The sequence below is a fragment of the Xenopus tropicalis genome, chromosome 4, assembly GCF_000004195.4.
Source record: "Xenopus tropicalis strain Nigerian chromosome 4, UCB_Xtro_10.0, whole genome shotgun sequence".
NCBI classification, from domain to species: domain Eukaryota; kingdom Metazoa; phylum Chordata; class Amphibia; order Anura; family Pipidae; genus Xenopus; species Xenopus tropicalis.
The window spans coordinates 117,915,550-117,943,289 of NC_030680.2; the positions used below are offsets into that span (position 1 = coordinate 117,915,550).

General features: G+C 40.6%; 1 protein-coding gene across 1 annotated transcript in view; it reads right to left on the reverse strand.

The window, feature by feature from the left end:
• Window positions 1-27,212, reverse strand: part of notch2 (notch 2) — an 83,795-nt gene extending 56,583 nt beyond the window's left edge. Inside the window, exons 1-2 of the mRNA XM_002939080.5 lie at window positions 26,659-27,212; window positions 3,524-3,605 (exon numbers count right to left, since the gene is read on the reverse strand). Coding sequence (XP_002939126.3) covers window positions 3,524-3,605; window positions 26,659-26,719 — 143 coding nt within the window. The 5' untranslated portion in view covers window positions 26,720-27,212. The remainder of the gene's footprint in view (window positions 1-3,523; window positions 3,606-26,658) is intronic.
• Window positions 27,213-27,740: the final 528 nt, after the last annotated feature.

The window sequence follows — 27,740 nt, forward strand, 5'->3', positions numbered from 1 at the left end:
TGAAAAGAGTCATTCTGACATGCTGCCAATGCTTACACAGATATATCTATATATAGGAAATAAAGTATTGCCCACTCGATACAGTGGCAAAAAAGCCTGGGTGCACAAAAAAGTCACATGCAAAAGAGGATTCTGGGTTGTGACAAATTCTTTTCAGAGTATACTGTATGTTGTAAATATAAACCTCACTCATTTGGGATCTAGTGCAAACAAGTAATATATTGAACAAAATCCAATATATTTCAATAAATCACTTGTTTGCACTAGTTCCCAAATGAGTGCAGTACCTTTTATGTATACTGGAAATCCTGTATAGCAGGGTATTCATGGGAACTGCAGCTGGAAATTCCTGAAGCACAGCGCATATATATTTTCCAGTTCCTAAAGCACAGTACATATATATTTTCCACGCTGCATCAATGACTTAGCTGACATCAGAGATAGATGAGCCCAATCTGGCAAACTCCCAGAATGCTTTGCATGAACACACTCTCACACACACTCACACACACATCACAATAATAAAAAAAAATGACATGGAGAAGAAGCACTTAATTAAAGGTATATGAAATTCCCTCCCTATTTTAATCGCTTCCTCCTCTCCTTTGAACACAAACATTTACAGACAGCCTGCTGGGAGTTTGGCATGTCCCACATTTTTCTGAAGCCATAGCAATGGAATTAAAGTCACTCAGGCGTTTCCTATGAGACGTTCATTCTATTCATTAGCATAAGAAGGACAGGCTCTGGATACGAGAGGGTGCAGAGCTACACCCGGCATAATACATCCTTTCTTTGGCCATATTAATTCCCTTTAAAGCTGCTCTTTGAGCTGATGGAAGTTGCTTCATGAAAGTCAGCAGTAAACTTGCTGCTTAAGTTTAAATTCTTATATAGCTCAGCTTCTTTACACAGACGTGCCTTTGTGTGCCCAGATAGAAAGGCCATACATCAAACAGCTTCTTAGCCTTATGTGACCCGGAGTTACCCATATTTTAGCTTCAATGATAAAAATCCATATATGGAAGCCTCTCATATCCCCACTGAAACTGAAGCAGAGTGGCAGGAAAAGACAAAATAAGCCCTTTCCCACGGCTCAGCAGTGTATATATGGAATACAGGTGGTGGGGGCTCTGTCAGACAAGTCACTACACTACAAAATACTAAAAAGGCAGATTCTCATGTAAGTGCTGGGACTGTGCACTAATATGTCCAAAAGACTCCAGAGTATATTCTTGGTAAATATATTTGTCATCAAATTGTCCCAGTCTATATTTGATCCTGAGGCTTTTCACATCTCAACATTCAGATTTTGATTGAATTGCACTGAATGATTTTGCACTGGTCGCTCTCTTTTCTCCACTACAGTTTCCCTATCACAGCAACCTTATGCATTCTTACAGTAGCCATTCACTGGCTGATACTGGTCAAACATATGGATACAGTATGAGAGGCTACACGCACTGGCACCTTCCATTGTTCCCTTCATTAGGGCCATCAGGAGTGCAGAGAGTGAGGGGGAGCGGAGGCCCCACCGTGGGTATCTATATGGCAGCCCTGCGCAGTGCTACAGCAATGATACTTTCGTTACCTTTTATACAATTTATTGCTGAGTTTAACATACACTTACATAGCACAGCACATTTAAGCAACATTTAAGATATGTACTCAAGTATTACAAGAATATAGACGACTGTACATATGCTGATGGTTCTGTTCCAATTGTGTCCTATACTGTACCTTTACGTGCCTTGAGGTTATACAGTCCCATACATGCCCAATATACCATAATATTATCAGCATGACAGGGGGCCAGGTTTCACCCTTGCTTCTTTTCTAGCATAGTTTTTAATGATCAGCTACAGAACAGGTTTTGCAATGTAAAGTGAGATTAATTGCTAATTTTCCATGTTCAGGTTACAGGTAATTTAAGGTCGCTGGCATACATTAAGAGGTGCCATCACATAAGAAGCTTGTGCAATAGCCACGTATTGCTTAAAGCAGGGTGTCAAATTTACAGCCCTCCAAACACCAACAAAAATAACGTGGATTAGGTTATAAGCACAAACGTTTTGACATCAGGTAACAGAGCAATACCCACTTATAGGGGAAGATAAGTAGGACCCACTTATCTTCCATCTTCCCTCCCTTTACCTGCCCATCATTTCTTACATTGCCACTCTTCATTAGATAGGCTATTAGTACAGACAGTGGAATTCTGAATTGTTTGGGGGAGGCCAGGAAGCATCAAGATCACTGACATGACAAAATCTAGAGCTGGGCGGTATGACCAAAAATTTATATCACGGTATTTTCAAAATTATATCGGTATCACGGTATTTGACGGTATATAAATAAAAAAATAAATAATAAATATTGGTGGCCCCCCCCCAACCCCAGCCCCAGCCCCCCCAACCCCAGCCCCAACCCCCCCCAACCCCAGCCCCAACCCCCCCAGCCCCCCCCAACCCCAGCCCCAACCCCCCCAGCCCCCCCCAACCCCAGCCCCCCCCAACCCCAGCCCCAACCCCCCAGCCCCAACCCCCCCCAACCACAACCCCCCCCAACCGCAGCCCCAACCCCCCCCAACCACAACCCCCCCAGCCGCCACAACCCCCCAGCAGAACTTACCCAACTTGTAGTTCCTCCAGCTCCAGCGATGCGTCCTAGCGTGCGCGCTGACGTCACATGCGCGCTGACGTCACATGCGCGCCGACGTCACGTACGCACGGGCGCAACCCGGAAGTAACAGGAGAAAAAAAGCAGGAGGCGCGCATACCGGTATAGCGGTATGTTTAAAACTTATACCGTTTTTTTTTTTAAAACCGGTATACCGGTTAAACCGGTATACCGCCCAGCACTAACAAAATCCTTAAAAAATTGCCCAAACTGGCACAACCTACATGATTATGTTTTAACTTTATCATTGCTAAACTACTTTATCCCCATCTTGAATCTTTTCAGTTACTGCTTTCCAGCCTGGCAAGCACCTGTAACATAGCTAGGCAATCGCCTAGGGCAGGGGTCAGGAACCTTTTTGGCTGAGAGAGCCATAAACACCACATATTTTAAAATTAATTCTGTGAGAGCCAAACAATATGTTTGGCCGCGGATGCTTCGGGGCAAGGTAGGGTGGGTCCCAAGGATGCCAGATGCGGATGCGATGCAGAGGAGGGCGTGGCCTGCGTTCGGCGGATAGAAGACGTGTTCTAAGGCTTAGAACACGTCTTCTATCCGCCGAGCGCAGGGGCAAGGTAGGGTGGGTGCCAAGGATGCCGGATGTGGATGCGATGCGGAGGAGGGCGTAGAACACGTCTTCTATCTGCCGAGCGCAGGACACGCCCCCCGTTATTTTTTTTTTATTAAAGGTTTGGCAGCGAGCCAGATGCAGCCATCAAAAGAGCCACATTTGGCTCCCGAACCATAGGTTCCCTACCCCTGGCCTAGGGCAAGGCCATTTCCACTGAAATTATTTATATATATATATATATGGCATACAGCACAGTGCACATATCTCACTTACTTGCAGTATGCAGAGCCGTCATCATTGGTGATACATTTTCCTTCATTTAAGCATGGCTCACTGGCACCTCGACACTGTAAGCCTGCAAAATAAAAATTATTTTAATGATAATAAATACCAGTCATCTCAAAGATACATATAAAACTGCAGGTTGGCATATGCTCAGGGTCATTATCAGTATAAGAAAAGTTTCTTAAGTGTAAAGGCAACTAGGTTTTTTTTTTCACAAAATGCATTGGTATGTACCATAAAGGAATAGGAAAGAGCCCAATAAGTAATACAAATAATTGCAACAACACAAATCTAGCCTAGAATCTGCTTTCAGCTCATCTAGTGGTGATGCCACCAGATGGTAACAACAGTTGGCAAATGATTCATTAATACACATCCCCTTATATATGTGTCCCGCAGGGGTGTAAGCAACAGAAACCTCAGCAAGGACCCATGAGTTGCATGGTTCTTGCTGTGTTATTCAGAGTGCTAGAATCCCTGCCATAAGCAAAACACCAACATTATTTGCTTTTGTTTCAACAACTAAAGTCTATGCTGGCGCATGATTCCAGGATATGCAAGCTGAAACAGAAACAATATGGTTTTTTTTTTTAATGAAAACACTCAACACTACGCATCGTGTTCAGGCACAAACACAAAAATATTTTGATAACAACATACATATTGAGTTAATCCAGGGATCTGCCCCGCTGCTTTTTTAAAGTCTCAGGGGAAATATTCCGTAACCCTTTTGAGACAAATGGAAAGTTCTTCAGCAGTTTGTTGCCTTTCTATAGCTCAGCTAAAACTGAATATAAATTGATGAGAAGAGGTGGACTTGCACCCAGCATACATATACAAGCCCTTGGGTACCATGCTTTGTTCACTGATGTTATTTCTTTGGAAATAAAACTTGTGGTTTTAAGCAACATCCATTTTCTATTATTTTTTCATTTAATGTAACCCTTCTAGTCATTTTCAGGGTGGTATATTATAGGCCCCACAGAACATAGTAGCAGTGAGAGGGTTATTGTGCTACAAATGTGACCTATTGTAGGGTAGGTTGTGGGGTCCCCAGCTACAGAGAGGCCCCTTGAGGGAAGATCATTCTATACAGTATTACAATTCTGTAGTACAACACTATTCTATTGTATAATGGCCAAATAGTATTAAAAATGACTGTATATTATAGTGTAAGCCTCAGGAATGCCCAGCCTGTAAACCTCTAGTTTATGTTCTATCAATCCCAGTATCTTCTTTCTGATTCAAACCCAGGCATTCAGCAGCCTCCTAAATCTGTCAAATATATAATTTTGTATTTTCAGGACACAAAATGCACAGGGTTAATAGGCTTATTCCATACTGTGAAAGTGTTTAGCATCGGGTAGTCGTGCAAAATACTATGCACTTTATAAATACTTTCTAACACAAATAATCCAAACTGTGAGCTCCTGGGTAAATGGTTAAGCAGAGTGCTGAGGCAGCTTCTGACCAAAGGGTCACCCTGTGGCTTGGGACCACACACAATCCCAGCACGCTTCTGACACCCCGCACATTCCACAGACAAAGCCCCATGAATAACAAGCGGAGGAAGCAGAGGCAAGAAGTGGAATTTGTAACTAAGGCGGCAGCCATATCTGTGGATAAAATGATAGTTACAAAATGCGCGGCTTTATTGCTTCTTGCCAAGTACATGCCTCGTGCCAGTGTGTTGGAGAGGTCAGAGCAGTGCCCAGGATTTACAGTTCCAGTTGGAAAATGAGACAATGAGGGAGTTATTAATAAATCTAGTATGACACAGAACTCTTGTATTATGTAGAGCATTTTGGGCCGCGGTCAAGTAGGAATACAATGTATAAGCTGAATACATGAGCCTTGTCTCATACAGAACGATTTTTCACATAGAATGTATTAATGTTTCAAACAATATGGCTGCCTACAAGATCATTAAGGCCTGTCAGCTTTCTAATGCTTAGAGGTTACATGGTGGTATAGCCATTTTGGCTAACTGATTCTCTGATTGTCAATGGGGTAGTATAGCTATACCAATGTTCTTCTAAAGCTCTGATTTTCTACAGCAGTGATCCCCAACCAGTGGCTTGGGGGCAACATGCTAATACTCTGATTAGCTATAAGGTTGTATAACCATACCAATGTTCTTCTACAGCTTTGATTGGCTATAGTGTAGTCTAGCCATACCAAAAGCCATACCATATCTGGCTACACCAAAAACACTACAGTGAGGACATCAAAAGGCAACACTGCTCCCAACATTTTTTCTCATTTTTATACTCTCTGTAAGGCAGGCAATCTGTTAGATAACATGTCCTAATGTCAAAAAATACTATTTTAGAAAAAAACTATAAAGTATTATATTTGTAGTTTTAATACAAACAAAAAGTTGGCTGTGGTGTATAATTTCTGCGGCCGCTTTACTATGCTGTGCATACACACTTAGATAAATAAGCCACTAAGACATAGCGGAAAATCACATTTGATTTGGCTGCAGTGAAGCCAAGAACAGCACAAGGGGACTTTCTATTAATATCCTTCCCACTCACAATGCCCTGTGCTGCTCGTGCCATCATATTCTGCAGCGCTGTACAACAATGAGAAAAATGTAAGACATAGGGGTTGATTTATTAAAGTGTGAAATTAGAGCTCAACACAGAATAATTCACCGACTCTCCATTTACTAGTTTAGGATTTTTAGAAGCGTATTTATAAATAGGTGAAAGTTAGAGTCCACCATTTAATAAATATGCTTCTAAAAATCCCATTAGAATAAACGGAAAGTGGGTGAATTTTTCTGGGGTGAGCTCTAATTTCACACTTTGATAAATCTGCCCCTTAGTGATGCAGAGTGAGTTTTCATTTGTATTCCTCGTGTAACTTGGCTCCTCCAATTCTAGAGGCAGTACAAAGGCGTGCTAGCATAGCTGCTGCAATATAAATACAATTATAAAATACCATGTCACATTATCATTCATCTGGCTTCCTGAGCAGATGTCAGAAAAGCTGACTTTATATATTTTCACTGTAAACGTTAACATCTGCTGAAAAAAAAAATAAGTTTTGGAAATGGCAAAAGCTACAGTTACTTTGCTCAGGAATCCATAAATTAGAGCTACAAAGGAAAGAGAGAAATGGCCTTCTGCAATAAATGCAGTATGGACAGTTATTTTGTTTTGTTTAAAATAATAAGATGGAATCTAAGCCATTTGCCCCAGATGTCCCATGTTACTAACCACCTTCGGCCTAGCCTTGGACACAAACACTTGGGTTGCTAAGAATATACAATGGCCAGACCCGAGATTAAATCTATAGTATATTGCCATGCATTTTTTCCATTAATTAATTATTAAGGCTAATGCCAGACCTACCCTGGCATCAGCCCTTCCCTGTGCCTGCACCTAGAGCCACAGGGAAAGTTAGCTATTAATTTAAATACATCCTGAATGGCTGCACATTAATCAGTTCAGTCTGCAGCATGCATCTAAATAAATTCCAAATTAGCTGTGTAGGATGTGGATTCAATATGTGGCCGGTATTAAAGGGGTGAGGTAGCAGATGTTGGCTCCAAAGGGGTTGGTAATGTTGAGGTGAAAAGAAACAAATCAGACAATGTCTACTGCAGGATAGATTTGCAGAATTACTGTCAACTCTATATTCGCACAGGCAAACACCCATCTCATCTGCAAATATTTGTGCACAACGCATGGCTCACCACGGTTTGCAAAAAGGACACAGCAATATTTAAGCATTTACGGGAAAACATGTACAAAACAACCATTTGCAGAAAAATATATGTTGCACTAAATTTATAAATGACTAGTCAACTAGTCAAAACAAATGGGCAGGTATTTCTGTATCCAGCTTAGTTTATATGGGCCAGGTTGTGATTTGTGCTACAGGTGGAACAAAATAAACTCCAGTTGGCCACTGTGCAACTGAACTGATGGCTATGAATAACTATGATCCATTTATCCGTGTGTGGAACCTCTATTTTGGGCTCCCATGCATGTATTCGTATATGAAAAGCTTTCTATAGTCTACCTACTGGCTGTTGTTTGTGCATGTTAGAAGAGGTGGAAGTGCACAGATAGAATCAATAAGGTGGCCTGCTGTGAGCATGGTGAGTGTCAATAACACTGTGACATTACATTTAGCAATCCCTATGTGTGTTTTTGCCCCTGCTCATCCCTTGCACACATTCCTGAGCTAATGATTAATTGCCACTGTTACCAGATGAATCCTTTTACCTTGGAGCCACATTGAACTTCTAACTACATGTTAGTGGTTCTTTCTATAGAATATAAATCAAAATAAACCAGCTTTTCTTTCATCCACTCTAAAATTCTATTTTAAAAAAACATGCAACAAAGGATATAATTGCCCCATACAAAGCCTCTGCTTTAGTAAGAATACATTTTGTGCCAAAATAATACTTAATAATCCATCATTCATTCACCCCATTGTTCTGCCCTGCTTCCTAGCATGTGCTTTTAAGTGCCAGCAGAATATATATTTCTTCTGTTGAAGAGTTGGTTCAGGCATACCAAGCTCTGATCGGCAGAACAAGTGTGCAGTCAGCCCATACATAATGCCAGTCCAGCCTGAATTGGGGCCCTTTGCCTATGCACAGCAGCAACATAGAACCCTGTTTCTCTTATTCGCTGATAGCATCATATTGCTTTGGAATGTACTGGGCATTTCTCCAACATAAGAGTGACATTAAGGTAATATATTGGCCTGAGAAATGTGTGCAGCTTTATATTCCCAGTTTTCCACACTGCAACCAACACACCTTGTAGTTTTATGCTGTTGTTTTACTTCTGGCCTCATGGCAGGCAATGGAAATATCCGGCTAATTATATACAGATGGTTCCACGTCTAGAAAGGCAAGTGCCTTTTTACAACCGAGTCTCTCATTAATAATTTCCGCTAAAGATCTAGTGAATTTTAGGGAGCAAGTCAACCGGCAGTTCTGTTCAAATCTTCCAACTACTGATTAACTAACAGAGCAAGCTTGGTTCCCTTCTACATTCTTAGATTTGCAGAATCTTTTTTTTACTGGCAGGGAATAATTACCATCTAGATTTAACTATTACAAGTGTAGGAATATCAAGGAGAAACCAAATTCTTGTCATTTATATGAATGCCAGTATCAAATGCTGATTTTGCTGAATATTTGCAGGGGTTTAAGTCTGACAATAAAATGACAATTCCAGCTTTTGAATAAAACTGTGGCTCTGTTGTCGAATCGTTACAAAGTTACATGTTTTACCATGCAGTTTCCTGCCTTTAAGTCACTTGTTATTTTATCCACAGCGTGAGTGCTACGCAAGGCTTCCAGAATAAAATGAGCACATTTTCATGTCTGCATTCCTCATCTAAGCATTTATTGTACTATTGCTGGTATATGAGGGTGCCTGTAGGAATGAAAGGCTGACCACACTGTGTTTAGCAGAATGTCTTCAAAACAATGATCTCACACCTTGGAAAGCACTCATGTGGCCTATGGCACCACATATACAGTGCAAAGACTGCCATGTTATATAGATAAACATACGCGCTTTTTTAATTAGTCCATCAGCCTTAAAGTGGTTACAGTCCATGCTGGTTACTTTAGGAAAAATTTTAATAATTGTATCCCAAACTGGAATACCAACTGATACTTCAAACTTCAAAATTTGGCGTAAATGGGATCATACAATGCCTTAGGTCTGCTTTAAAAAAAGCATATAAACATGAAATAAACCCAATAGGATTGTTTTGCTACTAATATGGATGTATGCAGCTTAGTATCCAACAAGTAAAAAGCACTTTTAGCATTATTACAGAGGGAAAATGATATTTCTGGATATTGGATTTCCAGATAATAGATTCCATTTCTGAACTAAAAAAATCAGCCTGTGTGCAGCTTAAGGAGCACCTACATCTGCTGGACATACCTCGCAACATTTAAAAAATCATCATCATTATGTATTTATATAGCACAAGCAAATTATGCAGTGCTTCACAATAAAAAATAGAAAGGACACTAACGATCTGTACAATTAGAACAGAAAACAGATGATAAGCATATTAACCTTAGACATGCCAGTATCATCATTAGAAAAAGGGTTAACAGGCATATTAAAGCTAGTGGTGCTACAGAAAATGGATAGCGAGCATATAAATTTCACATATGCCAGTATAATTACTACAGAAAATGGGTAGCAAGCATATTAACCTCAGATGTGCCATTTTAATTACTACAGAAAATGACTAATTAGCATATCAACCCCAGACATGCCAGTGAGATCACTGTAGAAATGGCCAATAAACCCAGACATGCCAGTAAGACCACTGCAATAATGGATAGATTGAAGGCATTGCCTCACCTACACAGACAGAATACCAACACCAAAATTTTTTCCTTCTGCTCCCATGCTGCTTGTCTCTCTCCCTCTCTCTTTCTCTGCCTCCCTCTGGCTGGGATGATAGAATGATAGAATGCACAGCTACCTTGGATTTTTCTTTTCTGATAAGGAAGGAGCCAAGAGCTGGCCAAAGACAAGCAGGGCAATGAGAGATATTTAGAATATGATCCAGGACATCGTGCTGTGCACTGAAAATCAGGACTGTCACAAAAAAGTGGGACAATTGGGAGGCGCGCTGGAGGATGACAGACTTTCTATAACTGTTATGGTATTGAGACAAATTTCAATGAATAACAGTTGGCTAAATCAGGAACTACTAAGTGCTCCTTTCGAATCTACAGGCCATACAGACCAAGACAAAGCACAATGCAGGAGAGATATCAGTAAGCATCTCTCGTTATCTGTTTGACATCTTTCTTTCCCCTCCTCCTCATTTCACAAGTGACACACTGAGATAACATAGTATGGGGGTGTTCCCGGTCTGCACTACTATCTCTTTGTATCATTATTACAGGAATCCATTATTTGTACTGAAACCCAAATGACTTATGACATATATATTTAGCATTTCAAGGAACAGTGCTTCTAAATAAAGCATGATTTTTTAAAATGAAGCAGCAATCAAATATAAGAATAAGCAAAAAACTGGATTTCTTAATAGAGAGTGGTGTTTAACATTCAGTTGTATATCCTAATCACCCTTCACACTTTTACCAATAAACAATATAGGCTCATGATGCAGAATATACATTATTAAATGTATTTTTTCAAGCATATCTTTATAATAGTTACTTATATATAGTGGCATTTGGGGGATACACACCGTGGTAGCCATACCAGTAAAACTGTCTGATGTACCTGGCCAGCCTGAATATATTGAAATATATACAATTAAACAATCCCTGTTTACTCATTTCATTTCATACTCATTTCTAATATACACAATTAAAGATTGTTTAAATCAGTAAGAGACTGTAGAGTGTATCTAAGCATTGGGTAGGGTTTCACAGATATTATTTGGCTTGAAAGATGTCTCAAAGATAAAGCTAGACATACACAGGTGAAAGCTGTTGACATTGCCCATCCACACCAAGGGCAACTTTTCAGCCCATGGGATGTCCTTCCAGATATCAGGCAGATATTAATCATGCAGGTTTGAAAATCCCACCAGACGAGGACCACACTAGTACTTTGCCCAAGGACCCAACTAGTGGATCTTCCCCTTTGGCCCACTGTGTTGGTGGCCAAGTCAGTTAAAGATCCACACATTTGGTGATCTTGCCATGTATGCACATCTTTAGAGTTAATGGACTTCAGAGAAGATGAATGCTGCAAAAAATGGTGGAAAGCGGAGGACAATTCAAGGAATACTTAAGGGAAAGAGAATATCACTAACAACTTTATAAGTGAAAGGTTTTTAAATTTAGAGAAGAAGTAGGCATTGGCATCACATACAAAAAGTACATGTCTTGTCTCAAAACATACTAATTCAACACTGTGACAGAAGGGCTGTTCATTTTTGGAATAGACACAGGGTTCAGAAGATTCCAACTGTGATTGGACTATATATGATTTGCTGTAAAATGTCTCATTCCTAAACTTTTGAGGCCCAGTATAACTTGGCAATACCACTGCCTTACATTAGTTTAAATATGTTTCTGAAAAATGTATTTTCCAAACTTTAGGGGAAAAGTGGGGCCCAGTAAATTCTAGTTATCGCACTACTTTTGGTTAAAGTCTTCTGACCATTGGATGACGTTTAACTTGTGCCATACAGGAAAAGGAAAAAAACTGTATTTGCCTCATTTAATGAGTGTTTGTATAAATTTTAGATATGTCAGCACTTAGAAAAGAACCACCTGTCTGTTCTGAGTTTTGAACAGTGCGCATAGTTATTCAGTACAAACAAGAGAAGAATGTATATATATTGCATAAAGTCTTCCCAAATACCTTGAGTCATGCTGTTCTCTATACGAGTGGTCTCTACTTAGCTGTATATTTATGGAGAAATGCCAATGCACTGAAAGATCTTTGTAACCAAAATTTCACAAGCAATCCGCCCGTACTATGATATACATACACTTAATTCCTTCAGCGCTAAAATGCCTAAGGAGATGACGCTGAGATAAGTGTGACCTTCACACGTCTTGTGCTCTGCTCTATTAATAAGTTGGGGGCTCTGGGTGTGTCAAGGATTTCGACTATCCTCAATAGTCCTCCTTTCAAAATATACAACTGCAAAATATGTTCATGCTTAAAGTAATGAAGTCAGCAAAGTGAGGGCCATCCAGAGTTAAAACGGCAAGAGAGTCGTTCTTCATATTATTATTATTCCTAAAGCATAAAATATCTGAAGGCATAGAATTTATTGCATTATACTTTTTGGAGGAATTACCTTCTTACAGTGCAGTGAAAGTAAGACAGACTGGTACTACAGATTATATTGCTTGATTCATGTTCAGAAGAGCTAGACTCAAACTTTTTGCCCTCTTGTGCCTACTGTCTTGGGAGTCGGGGTGGACAGATTGATTGCCACAGATACATGCTTCAGAATCTGACCTACATACCTCAGTAGTTTCGGCCTCCTACCAAATCCTAAGGTATGCACCAAAGCAACATTTTTTTGTATTTTCAATAGAGTAAACCAAAAATAAACATACAGGGCCTCTGTCAGATAGAAAACTAACAGATACATGATTCCAGCTAAAATACACAATACTGGACACATTATACCTCTAAGTAATGTTTGTTTTCTTTGCTGCCAAAAACTGGTACAGCATACTGCATGGGTTGTAGACATTCACTGCTTGACTAGAGTAACTAGAATTTACTAAGCCCAACTACTGGATGTATAATTAACTGAATATTTTACTGCCTCTGCTTCCCTTGCCCTAGTTTTCAGATGACTGGCTGAACACAGCCTTTCTTAGCTTTTCTTATCACCTACCAAAGCCCTCCTATTATGTTCCTTCAAGAAGAAACACAGGGGGTGTGGTATGACATCTTTGGGGACCATGAACCTGCCAATTATGGAAAACACCAGCCACGGCAGCGGTAGAGACATCCCCTAAATTTTCTGTAGCCTACACAGAGATATACTATAGAAGCTACAGAAGTACCGGGGTTCCCCCTTACTAGGCATAATTTAGGAGGATCATTTCTAGGTATAGTTGCCCATAAAACATAAGGACATGATGCTAACAACCCAACACACCACTACAAACAATATGGTAGCAACAGTTTTCACTTCATTCACTTTCAGTTTCAACGTACAGCTTTGAGATAAACGATTTTCAGTTCTCCAAAAATCCCCCCCAGAGCTCGGGAACACAAGAAAGAATTTCCCCTTTACTAATGCAATTTACAGAAGGCAGTATTACAGGAATAAAGCAACAGTTGGATTTCCACATCTAATGTCTCTCTTCAGTGCTTATTTACAGGAAAAAAGGCATGTAATTCATGCCGATTGGTTTGTGTCACTCTGTTTACTCAGCCTGTCTGGTCAGAGATAATTAGTACCTCAAAGTAAAAACCAACGCCTGGGATTTAAGGCTAATCACAAATCTGAGTCAGTTGCAGTCTGTTAAGGTTCTGATTGGCTAAAGGTTGGTCTAAATGGTAACTCTATAACTTTCTACAGGATGGTTCTAGCCCCACCCATTTTAAAGTTGGTTGCGCACAAAATGTTTCTAATAAGTGCTTGCACTCCCAACACACAGATCTAAGACACACTTCATGTAATTAGGCGACAATGCCTTAATCATTTTCTACTAAAGCATCTGAAGGAAGAACAACTTTGAGATATATAATTATCATGAGTTATATATATATATATATATATATACAGTATATCCACACACATAAATATACATTGGTATTTTTTCACCTAAGAAATAATGTAATCTACATTTTAGGCACTATCTTTAGCTTGTTTTATACCTTATATTGTCCATAAATAAACACAATAACACTTTCTGGCTTTCAGCTAATTATGGCAGTCTCCTGACTTTAGACCCTAAGAACAGTGATTAGGAAAGGCCAGAGCTATGCAAGAGAGCACTGCTTTTTATTGTCCTGGGTTAAAGGTTAGCAGTATATGTCAAGACAATCAAAAAACCACAGGATACCCAAATGGTGCCAGGGCCTGTAAATCAAACTAATTTCTCAGTTTCGTTTACCCTATAGCCAGCTGCAGATCAAAGCTCAATACCAGAGCAGGCATCAAACAAATTGTTTTTGGATAGTATTATGCCAATAATTAGGAAGAATTTCATCCATCCTCCCTGCTGATAGTTATCAGTAGTGATGATCAAATTTTATTTTAATGAATACCTCTCATTAAAGTTCTGCTGAGTTCACAAGAACCAAGTGCACCATTTTAAGTCCCTTTGGCCAGGAACACATTGAATAAACAACTGCTGGGATAAAACTATGATGGCCAAAGCTCTATATCAACTGGTGGAAACAATGGCAACTTCCTGGTAACAATGACCAGTAGCTAGTTCTACCAGTCCAATTTTAGGGCAAAACTACCACCAGATAATATACTATAGTGCAAGGTTCTTTTTCTCTCACACATGGGGTGATTAGTGGGTCGGTCGTGACGACTAATCATTGCAACTGTATAAGTCGCTGTCACTGGCTGGGTGCGAGTTTTCTTTGCACAGATTAGTGATGGCAACTAATCGGTGAGTGTGTCTTCGTCCTTAAAAGAACAGGAGATTTTACTTTATACACTACAGGGGCTCAGTCCCATTTGTGAATATCCTTTCTCTGTCTGGTTTGTAGTTCTTTTTCGGGAAAGGGCACGTTCCATTGCATGAATTCCTTATTCTCACTACTGAGGAACATGTGGTGGCTGGTACCTGCTGTATACCTTAAAGGCTTTTTAATGAGAGGTGCAGGCATCTCCTGAGAATGGAAATACTTCAAAGACCTATTTTAACTTGGCCCAACTAAGGCTCAAATTTATTATCTGGAGGTTAGGAAAGTTAACACAGCTGCTACATGCTCCTTCAAAAGAAACCACAGGAAGCTGGAATTTAATTTACTGCTAAAACCTAACAACTTGTGTAATATTTATTTATATTTTTTAAATATCTAAAATACCAATTCTCCCACAATAAAGCAACAATAATATTGGCAACTAATATTGCACCCTTTTTTAAACTTGGGTGTTGTCTGATCAGCTAGAGGCCCAGGGGTTGTATGTGGTCCTACAAGACCCTATCATGCCCTTTAGCCTTCTTCCATTTTCCATAGGCTTTTCTGGGGTTTGCAATTCTGGAAATAATTCACTTGCCCTGTTTAGTGCCAGAAATACCAAAAACCATATACCCGTATATACTCGAGTATAAGCCGATCCGAATATAAGCCGAGGTACCTAATTTTACCTAAGAAAACTGGAAAAACGTATTGACTCGAGTATAAGCCTAGGGTGGGAAATGCAGCCGCTACTGCTAAGTTTCAATAATCAAAATAAATACCAATAAAATTACATTAATTGAGGCATCAGTGGGGTATATGTTTTTAAATGTATATTTCAAAGAAAAACAGTAAACTAGCTCTGTAAGTGGAGAAGAGGGTCAACAAAAACAATATGAGTACTACCCCACGCTCATTGCGCATTGGCAAACTGGCAGCAGACCCAGTCCCGGAGGGATGTAAGGGGAAATCAGTATTGCTAGTGGGAGCCTAGGCCAGGGCACTGGAGGGTCTGGTTGCAGGTGGCCTAATTTGCACACAAAGGACAGAGGGTGCTAGTCTAGAGGGACCCATGGCACCCGACTCGAGTATAAGCCGAGGGTGACTTTTTCAGCGCATTTTGGGTGCTGAAAAACTAGGCTTATACTCGAGTATATACAGTATATTTATTTTAAACAATAGGCAAAATAAATTATTAACACAAACCCTACTTATTACATTTATGTTAAAAAAAGGGGGTACCCTGCACCAGAAGGAAACAGAAAGAAAATAATTTTAAAGGTTAAGGGAACAACTGACAGATAAGGTTGTTGGAGAGAACTGACAAAATACACATAGTAAAGATGGACACCCCTCCAAACTCCTGTATTAGACACAATTAACACAAAAGTGTTCCCCACTTGGAACTGCCCATGTGTGCCAGTTACCTGCTACCTTCAGTATATTGATGGGTCCAAGGCATCAAAACTAAGGGGGCCTAGGGGCTGTGGTCTCCATGAATTTTGCACTTCATTCTAATAGCTGTACACGTAGGCATCTAGAAGGTAACCCACCCCCGCCACCCCCACACACACACAACTGTGCACCGAGTTGAATATTAAGGCGTTATATCCGCTCTTTGCAGACACAGTGCATACTTCAGATATCCAAATACTAAGCACTATGGTCTGAGTTTCCCTGGTTAGCACTGCTGATTTGCTGAGCTGGGGTCCTGAGATTGTATATCCACTCTGTGTCTGCATGGGTTGCCTCCAAGTACTTGGATTTCCTCGCTTAAAAAAAACAAGCAGGTTCTCGGGGGTAAGCTTCTCTGGGATAGGGACAATACATTACATTAACATTTATTTATAAAGCGCCAACATATTCCGCAGCACTGTAGGGACCCATGTAAATGAACAAGAGTGCTCTCCATATAGTGCTGTTTGAAATTACATATATATATATATATATATATACATACATATTTTATTAAGCATAAGATATTATTTAGATAATTTTGGGCGCATTATATTGACTTCAGGGGCCACTTGGGGGGAAGCAAAAACTGATGGGTCATGACTGGGAATTACAAAAACAGGAAGTAACCCAGGAAGGAGAAAACTTGAGATTGAGAATGGCTTGACAATAATGAGAAAATAGAGAAATGTCCCAAAGAGGCATTGGAGAGCAAGAAGGGGTTCCAAGATGAGAACACTTGCACCAGAGACTGTACAGTTCAATCAGTAACAAACATCAGTTTGGCCAACTTTAGCCTGTTCTTTGGTAGGTAACTAAGACCACCTTCACAAAATGCATCCATTCATTATACATGCAGTTGTTATGTGTATACCTTTATTATCAACCGTTGCACTGTGGATCATGAGACAGAGCATACTGTACTAATGGGAATAGTTCAAAAAATGCTTTTGGTACATTATTAACTGCCCATTAACCTGAATTCCATTAGATTTCATGTTCTGCTGTAGAAAAACACAGTATCTCTTGTCATTTTTAATGCCTACAAAAAAGGTCAAACCAAACAGATCTCTGATGTGTTTGCTCAGGTCTCACTGAAGGAGCACACATCTTTTTAAGAGCAGGGACCAGTCATCACTGGATTAGTTTAAAGATATGTGCAAATTTGCTAGAGGGACAAATGAAAGGTGACGAGCATGGGTGGCTCCTCTTTGATTAATCCAACCCAACCAGTTTAGTGACATGAGCAGCATAAGAGGCCTGGGAAAAAGCATATGACAAAAGATGAAGAACTGAACCAGAACAACTCGTTCTTGCCAATTTTATGCAGTCTAGTCAATTACTTGTCAATGATTTTAACATACAGCACCCAAGACGGGTACCATGGGTCTCTGAATGTTGCCACTGCTTTCATTCAAGGCATATGTTAGAGTTAAGGAAGTCACTGCACCCAGCAGATAAGCCTCAAGCAGAGGAAATACCTTTGTGGAATGAGGAACACCAAGGCAGACACACAATTTACTGCTTAAATACACTGACAGCCTGGGTATTTGGAAGTTTGGAAGAGCCAGATTAGTAAGACTCTATTATTCACTTTGACAAGGCATGTCTATTTGGACACCTACTGTCAACCTTAATAAACCCATAAGTGGCTAAGGATGTTTAAGGTAAAAGCAATTAAACCACACAAAACTGTCTATAAGCATCTGTATAGCAATAAAGGTGTATTTATAAGTTTATCAAGCTACATATGCACTTTGTAAAACAGAAAGGGTCCTTAATGGTGGCTGTTGCAAAATACTATCTGCAGGCCCCCATTATTTGTTATTCAAGCAGCTGCTCTCCAGCCATTTCTGAGCTATTCCTCCCCGTATCCATATGTTGCCTTCATCTGTCTGTGGGTGCTAGAACAGAGTCCACAATGGATAGTCCTAGTACACAGTGTTACTGACACCAAATCCTAATCCTACATATGACAAACTATAGATGAAGTCCCTTCCCATAACAGTGATAAATCAGACCTGCCCTCAGAGCTGCCTAGGTTCCAAAGAAGGACTTTAATCCTCTAACTTCTACCCTAATTTTTACAGTCAGCCATAAAGGCATCACTAATAAATCACTACAGTAACAACAATACAGTCAACACAACATTCAAAAATAAATCATTTCTGCTGCATTTCACTTACATTTGCCACTTTTTGATATTACTTTTGCCCACAAATACTCAGCATTGCTATATATTTATTTGACAGTAGTACAGAAATTGCCCATGTATAGAGTACAGCTAACCCACTGGGCGCCAAAGGTTTGCAGTGAACAGACTTTAACATAAAAAAAAGGTGATCTTTGAACTAATAGATTTATTTTGCAACACGGCCGAGTACCAATCTCTCTTTTACTCTTGGCTGCAGTGGCCCAGCACACAAACCCCTACAGGCCTATTTCTTTTGATTGACACTGCTGAATACAGCATTGAGCTATAACACAGGTGTAAGGGACAGAGAGGACAGAAAGGTCTGTGTTAACACACACTATGGTCATTTTTATCATGAACTAATAAGGCTGCAGGTAGGTGTTTGTGGTGTTGAAGAAAACACATGCAAGCACAGGGAGAACATACAAATTCCTGGCAGATAACACTTGAATATAGCCCTTACTATCCCCCCTTATGGGGTTTAAGCATACACTATAACTTGTTAAAGCCTGTAGCCTCCCGTATCCCTTGTGTATAGCTTTCTCTTGTGAGAATATTAAAAACACCCAAAGGAACAAGCAGCTAGCCTGTCAATCAAATAACAGCTCATCTTGACAAGGTTCCATTTACTTAAGATCTCGTTATATAGCGTTCTTGCACTATTGGTAGGTGTTGACATAAAAAGCCAATTACCCAATGTGCGGATGTGATCACAACCAAGGAAGTCACGTGATACAGATCGACAGAAGCTGGAGATGACTTGATTAACTAGGAAATGATAAAGCTTCGGAAACCATAGAGAAAATGACTCAAAAGAGTGAAATTTACAAAGCCACAAAGTCTGACGCACTTCACATATGACTTTCACCACACAACCCACATAACGCTGGGATATTCAGATCTCACTCGAACCAAAGTGAAATTGCCAGGAGATTATGGCAGGCACATTTATATAATATCTAATTGATGGTTTACAAGGCCTATATGAAATCCTGCAGCCATCAGTTGATAATAAAACCTCAAGTGACCCTCAGATTACTAATTATAGTAGCACAGAACCTTCTAGAGGCAGCCATGTTGAAATGTGAAAGCATCTGGGAGATCACTGGGAAATGAATAATGAGCCTTGCTCTAGAGAATTTAAGGAATTTTCAGCTAATCATTACATACATTTGTTCGGATGACTTTACTGTTTGTATATGTTCTAACCGAGATGGATCCTAAATCTAAACAACCCAAACATCAGTATCTCCTATGCAACAGTGCATTACATTATAGCAGAAAAGTGGGAAAGCACCCTTACAATACATTCTAATTTAACATCAATGATTTGCCAAGGGCTTCAAAGAAAGTATGCAGATGCCCCTTCCCTCTAAAGGAGTCACCATGTTTTATTAGGTGCATAAAGAAAGAAAGTCTCGACTTTAGGGACCCTTGAAAGCTATGGGCTGAGAGTTTATATAAAGAGCTCAATATGTTATTATCTAACCTTATAAGTCAACTGAACATTACAATGGTGTTGAGAGAATTCCCTTGAGTTATCCCTTTAATCAATAACCTCTCAGCTATCAAGTCTTCCAAAATCAACGATACCAGCAGATTTCAATCTAGAAATTCCGCCGCACAATTTCATTCAAAAGCAAAGTTTGCTTTATGTTATACTCGTCATTTGTTTGCAAATTCAGTTGAACAGTTTAACAAAATATTTGTCTTAAAAATTACTGTCATTCCTTAGAGAAAAATCTCTGCTTGTAGTGACGCAGAGAAGGGGATTAGCATGGGACTGCCCCGGGGTCCATCCCCAACAGCCGTTACAAAGAGGGCTAAAACATAATAACCTCCTGTTACTCATCGTGCTTCTGTACAGGTATGGGACCTGTTCTCCAGGTTCCAGAAAAATCATTTATACATTATATACATTATTGCCTCCAATAAGGATTAATTACAGCTTAGTTGGGATCAAGTAAAAGGTATTGTTTTATTTTTACAGAAAAAAATGTGATAATTTAGAATTGCTTATATGAGTCTATGGGAGATGGCTTTTCTGTTACTTTCTGGATAAGGGGTTTCCGGATAACAGATCCCATACCTGTACAGACATTAAAAACCTATTATTTGCCAGTTTGCCAGTACTTCATCTCCAAGTACCTCCCTTGATTCATGGCCATAACCTGTTCAATGTTGTTGGACAAATTGGTCAGTTTTGAATTCAAAATCAATCAATATGGGATAAAACAAATTCAATTTAGACATGCTTGCCCTTGTCTTCCAAATGGCTATCCACTGATTGGCCAGGCGGGCACAGGTTTCCACCAGAAGGCTGCTGGCTTGTCAGTGCCATGTGGCTGCACAGTAATTACCATCAAGTACTTTCTAGAAATGGAATCAAAATGTTTCAATAGAATGGCTCTACTCTACCATACACATGTAATATAGTGCAAAAGGGTAAAAAATGACCCCCTTCAGGAAAGCAAATGAGGCAAAATTACCATATTATAGCACTGGTTTGTCTTGTGGGATGAAATTATTTTTCCCTTAAGTTTCCCTTTAAAGAATATTTTCTAAGAGCCTGTTTCTCAGTATGACTCACTATATCCTACCCTGCCCCGGCCAAGCATTACACCATTTCATTATTCTACTGTTGAGAGAAATCCAGTTTATAGTTCACTTCTTATGAGAACTTTGCCGACTATCAAACCCCCTCTAAACAGCTTAACTCAATCCTCGTTGCTTTGAGAGTAAAGCCTTCTTAAGTCTGTCATGTGATGGAATTTATTCAGTCTTTTTTTTCTTAACCAGCAAGTAATGACACTTTATTACATGACATGATAGCTCACAGGGATTAATGTTTGCCTTGTCTTGTAGACTTAAAATATGGCACTAATACGGAGAACCACCCCAATACACAAAAGCATGTCGGATGCATTAGCCATATGAGCTTATTCCTACATAAAGGCTCATTACATATTATCCACTAAGGGCACTATTCATTGACATCTATAGAGACATAAGCAGTGTATGCCATCCCAACACATGGATACAAACTATATACAGCAAATAATTTACACCCTTTTGTCAAATTTTACAAGAGGGGTTACACAATTTTGTGTTCTTATATATATATAGCAGGGCAAATATGGCTTATTGTAATACCCCATAGCTACCAGTCCAAAATCTAATTATACTATACTGCTAGTCAATATACTATATATAAATATATTTGTGCTGATTAAGCCTCAACATATCCAAGTTCTTTTAGTTATCTAGACCTTTCTACCTTTCTGTTCATGTAACTGTCAACACAGACTCTCAACCCCAAAAACTATCTATCAAAGCAGCACTTATAAGCGGACGACTGCACAAAAGCTTCCGAGAGACAGACATATTGGATTCTGACCTTTGCCAGCAGTCAGGAGATCACTGGAAAGCGTATAATAATCTCTGTACTGGAGAATTTAAGGGATGCATTTGTTCTGCATACATTTGTTCTAATGACTTTTTGTATGTGTCCCACATCCCAAACCCAAATTTGTATTAGACTGATCTTATTACAAAAATATTCTGGCTGCACCTACCAAAAGCTACTAATTATTCTTTATTTCAACATGAGCCCAGACATCAAAAAAACAGTTTGCTGTGTGCAGCCCTCTGGGGATAGAGAGAGACACGCTCCCGAGAAAGCTCAGTTCTGTTAGCCACCAAGGAAACTCATTTAGTTGATGTTCCATGAATGTAGCAGTGACAAGTGCTGAGCCAAGAAAATCCACCCTCATCCCAACATTTAGTTCACACATGTTCTGGATCTTTTCACTACAGTACAATGATACTTCTAGTAAAAGTAAAGCTTGTATCAGACTTGTTGAGAGAGACACTTAAGGGCTTATTTACTAAAGCAGGGCAAATATGGCTTGCTGTAATACCCCATAGCAACCAGTCCAAAATCTAATTTTGTCATACTGCTACTCTGTTACAAGCAAACTGCCAATTGGTTGTTATGGGTTACTGCAGCTTGCCACCTGTTAATAAATGAGCCCTAGATGGTTCAATACTCTGCCATATTCTTATTCTAAACATGTCCTACAAGGCAAATGTATTAGATTTTATTTCTAAATCTCAAACATATTCTGAAATGCTGTTTATAGGCATAACAAAAAAATAGGCTTATATTCCAAGGTAAGTTGCAACATGGTGACCAGAAACTCCTCATTTTTTATGAATACCTAGAAACAATGGGGTCAACATATGCAAAAAGTTTCCAAGGAATTATGTTTAAAGGTGCAGTCATCCATTTAGGTATGTGCCCAATCTAGGATTTAGCTCAATCCTAGCATATTTAGCAGGATTCAGAGTTGTTCAGACAAAGGATATCTGAACCTTTTAATCATGTGAATTGAAATATCTGGAACTGAATGCAAGAAGTTTTTGTTGATGGAATCTTTTTTTTGCAAATTTAAAAAAGCAAATGGTTATTTGTGCAAATCTTTTGCCGCCATGAATCCAAATAAATGACTGATTCAGTGCATGTCTAGTTCCATTTTGATTCTTTTTTTCTTAAGTCTCTGTAGGATGTAGAGCAGTGATCCCAACCGGTGGCTCACAAGGGACATGTTGATTGCCACACTTTAATACTGCAGTCGATCCTATATATAGAGGCTTATTCAAATTTGTGAATTTTAGAGTTTTAATTTCAATTCAAATGAAAGTTATAATCAGCTTGAATTCATGTGTTTTAGCTCAAAAAAATCGAACCAAAAATTCAAATTTGAGCATTGCTGCCCCTTGTGTGGAAGCATGTTTTGGAGGCATAAGGTTAGTGCCACACCAGGCAGATTCACACAGGCAGAGAATGTGCCCCTACATCCCTAACTGCTTTCTGGAGCCACTGCATCGGCCTGGGTGCAAGCACACGGAGTGGATTTAGTTGTGGAAACTTTTTTGCCACTAAGTCCACTCTATGTGCCAACACAGTGGCTCCAGGTGCAGGCACGAGTGTAGAGGCAGATTGGCCCCCTGTGTTTATCCCCAGACTTTGGCAGGCTGGCAGTCCACATGGAGCTAACAAATAGCCAATGTGGGCTTCTGTTCCAAAACACAATTTTAATACCTTATTTGCTCAAAAAAATCTTTCAGAAACACATGCATTCTGAAAGATTCATTTTTTCAGCCAAAAAACCTTTTTTTTCATAATAAAATTTCTAAGCAATATCTAAGCAATTTTTTAATGCACATCAACCAATAAGATGTTTGTTTTTAATTAGGGTACCAGTAAATGCTTCCTGCTGATTGGTTGCTATGGGTTGCTGCTCATGTGCAAACCCCATTAGGGTTATGTGAAACCACTGTAGTAGTGCCATTGTGGAAATATATCATGACATTTTCCTTATACAGCATATACATTTCCAGTAAGAAGAGATGTTATTGCCTCTTATCTTTCTGCATGATGGAAAGTATTATACAGGGTGCAAATAGTGCTATGTGTGTAGGAAACTGCACCTTATCCACGCTTATTAAGGAAATCCTTCCTTCAGCATAACTTTGTCCATCAGCGAGTAATTTGTTTTTCTTGGTCATTGTGCTCCGGATGCAATAACTGCACCCTGTGAACCCACGTCTCCTACTGCTAATATTCAGCGTTGTCTCAAACTGCTTGTTAAACAAAAATTGCTCCCAAATTAATCAGGCCTGTGGGACTTCACTTGGACTTGGGGGTGCAGGTTCCAGAATGGCAAAAATTGTCATAGGATGCTGGCAAGTATAGTTCTCCTATGGCTGTCTCTTGGACATAGCCAAAGGTTATCAGGATGCCTCCTATTCAACGAAGGACCACAGAAACGGGCAGAATTTTATATTGCACCCAAAAAATGAATGATACTAATGTATTTCCATGTGCATAGCTGTTATTGAACCCCAACTCCCAGAGTACCCAGTAGCATTAGATGTTTGTGGAAGCCTAATGTTTAAGTTGTTACTTTTAGTTTCCATAGCACTTTTATATAATTCATGTTATAAATATTCAACTTTTGGAGGGAACAATCCAATTGGCTGGCACACTGACTGCAGCCATGAAAGCCATTAGGCCGTAAAGTAGTAGAAGCAAACATTCCTGAGCAGAACGCATAAACACGAAACTGCTCAAAGAGGAACTACAGCCCATCATACAAACTCCACATTGTGCAAACGCACAGAAAATGGCTCCTTTGTCTTCCCCCAAATGTCCCACCCAAGAAGGCACTTTTTGACAGCCCTGTCTGTTTCTCGGCCCTTACATTAAAGGCAAGAGTTCTGATGAAATGGCAGCGGTCAGAAAGAAAATAAAACTGCGTCTTCCTTTCATTGCCTATGCCTCGGTAACGAGAACAAGAATACAATTCACAGCTCGGCACTGTATCTCGTTTACTGGAAATGTGTCATTCTTCTTCTCATCTGGTCTGTGCCTCTTCCTCTTCCTCCTCTAATTATTCATATTTATTCATATGCTGCAAATAACCATGCAAGGGGACTCAGCGTTTAGAGATTCAGACATCCAATACCTGAGTCTTGTTCAAACAAATAACTACATGATAAAGTGCCAAAAAGCAATGGTGGTAGCACAGTAGTAATGGGGGGTATAGAGGTTGCAGCAATACTGTTTCTTGGGAGAGCCATTAGACTGAATATTTAGTCCCATATGTGGGATTCCCATGGCAATATTTAATATCACTTCTACCCTTGCAATCTGCCTCTTTGGTGCTCCAATTGTTACTAAACTACAATTCCCAGAATGCTTATTAATAATAATATTGGGACGTATTTCTAATCAAGCCATAATATCACTTCTGACTGGCTATAGCATCCTCTCTTTCCCCTGCCAGCTCTTTGTAACTAAAGGCTTTATGAAATATATGGATATTTGATAACATTATTTTTCCTACAGCCTTCTAATTTCCTTCTGTATGGATACATTGTATTAATACAAAGTCAACAATTTCTGCAGCCCATGACAAAGGCACACTCACCTGGAAACTTCCCCCAGTCTGTGACTAGTACAGATAAAAATCTAGTGGCCAAGCCAGGATCTGTGCTTTTCAATCCCTTTAACATTAAGCAGACTTATTTGGTGTCATTTTGACAGGCGACATTTCCCCTCTGATTGATGACCCTAAATTACACACGTCTCAGTGCAGTGTTTGTAGGGACGGGTGCCTGTCGGTAGTCACACATAAATAAATCTAGCTCTGCAGGGAAGCATTCCTGATTAGTTATACCAGTGCTGGTACTCCAGATGTTACTGGTCTACAATCCCCAACATCTCATCAACAGCCAAGGGCTGACAGGGGGGTCTGAGGGTTTTAGTTCACAAACATCTATAAGGCCACAAGTTGGCCTGTTGTAACTCTGATACTGCCTTGCGATCTCTGCAACTAGCAACAACCACTGCAGCTTTTCCTTGTCCAGACTAAATTCCACAGAGGTTGCCAGGGTGCCAGTCCAAAATCCACACAGCCCTATCAGAGCTTCCATAAGAACAACACAATGATTGGCAATGTTCCTGTGGCCCTCCAGCCGGTTCTAACTGAATTGTCAGGGATGCTGTCGATTGCATATTAAAACAGCTGGGGGGCCACATATCAACAGATACAAACTAAGGAACCCCCCAGCTAGACTGCACAGTAGAGATACCCCAAAGGATCCTTCAGGCTACCATGGTACATATGAGGATGCCAGACAGCGGCAAAATAGCCTCTTGTGAACAAATTACAAAAAGAACCTTATTAATCCCTGAATGCTCAGTCCCAAGAGTTTACAATCCACCAGAACAGCTCTTTTTTAACTAAAAAATACACATATTTCCCATTTCTAACATTAGAACCATCAGCCAGTCACCCTCTCGCTGTTTACTGACCTTCAGGTCACAGTCTGAGGATGCTGGGAGTTGTAGTTCGCTCCTACAAGGATACAGGCGGGACATAACTATTCTGCGCATAAAGTAATTGAAGTTGCGAGCTCAAATTCAAGATTTCAGAGAATTCTGGGAGTTGTAGTTTATAAGGTTGTAGAGCCAAGCAGAGCGCATAGTATACAGGAGCGGACAGAATGGAGGGACGGTCGGTGTAACTATAGGGAAATACATGGCCCACACAGATTCCTCTCATCTCTAGGCTCCGACTCACCGACTCACTGGCACACGTGTCCCCGACCCTTGGGCATGTGGCACTGCTGCCCGGGGAGTCCCTAACAGCAAGCTGTAAAGCTGCTATGTACTTAGCTAGACACTGGCCAGTAGCCACAGAGCCCTGAGTGCCTACCGTACTAGTGCTGACAGGCTGCCCCATCCCGTAAGAGCCAGGTATTGGCCACAAGCCCCCGGGCACCCACTACTGACTCACCGTCACAGCCCGGCATCCCCAGCAGCAGGACACACAGCCCCAGCACATACTGCGCCCCCATCTCCTCTCCAGATCCGCATAGGAACCAGCAGCCAACGGGGTTAGAAATTCCAACAAAATCCCCAATCCGATCTCAGAATGCTTTGCCCATAGGAGCCATTAGACTTGCGGCTCACTGGTACTCGGCCGCCGCTGCGATCATCAGTAATTCCAGTAGGTCCAGGATGCTCCCAGCAAGGTCAGTGCAATGAGAAGCCTCCGCCGCTCTCCCCAAACCCCCTGAGCCGCTCAGTGCGCTTCTGGCTACAGCAGGCTGCGCTGCCTTCTCTGCCCCCTCCCTTCTCAAGAAGAAGAAGATGAAACTTGGGCGCCCTCAGAAGTTTTGTCCCATAAAAAGTCGCCTATCCAGAGCGCTTCCGTGCCGCAGCAGCTGCTAGTCGGAGACGCAGGAGATCGCCCACGGGTAGTATAATAATCCACAGGCTATAATGGGCACAGGCAGAACAGCAGCAGCAGCAGAGCCAGAGCAGCGCTGGGACTGAGCTGAACTTTACTCGCTCAGGGCTGAGGGGGAGGGGGAGGAGCGAGGGGCGGGCCCACGGGAGGAGGCAGATGTGCAGACTCTTTCCTGCTGCTGCTGCTGCTGCTGCAACTTCTCAGGCGCATTTCATACACTTCTAACTCATACAGACAGATTGCACTGGCAAGCTAATGGCTTTGCCCCACAACCAGACTGCCTAATCTGACTAGTAATAGGGAAAACCAGTCAAAATCCATTCTAGGAATGACCAGATGTCTAGAGATATCTATATATAATTAACAGTGTTCAGAACTCACACTCACCAACAATACTTTTAGGGCTCTGGCACACGGGGAGATTAGTCGCCCGCGACAAAACTCCCTGTTCGCGGGCGACTAATCTCACCAGTGGGATGGCACACGCGGTGGCGCGATTTCGGCAAATCGCCGAAGTTGCCTCGCGAGGCTTGTTCGTCGATTTCCCGAAATCGTGCCGCCACGTGTGCCATCCCACCGGCGACTTACACTTTCGCCGGTGGGATGGCAGGTGATGGCAACTCGGG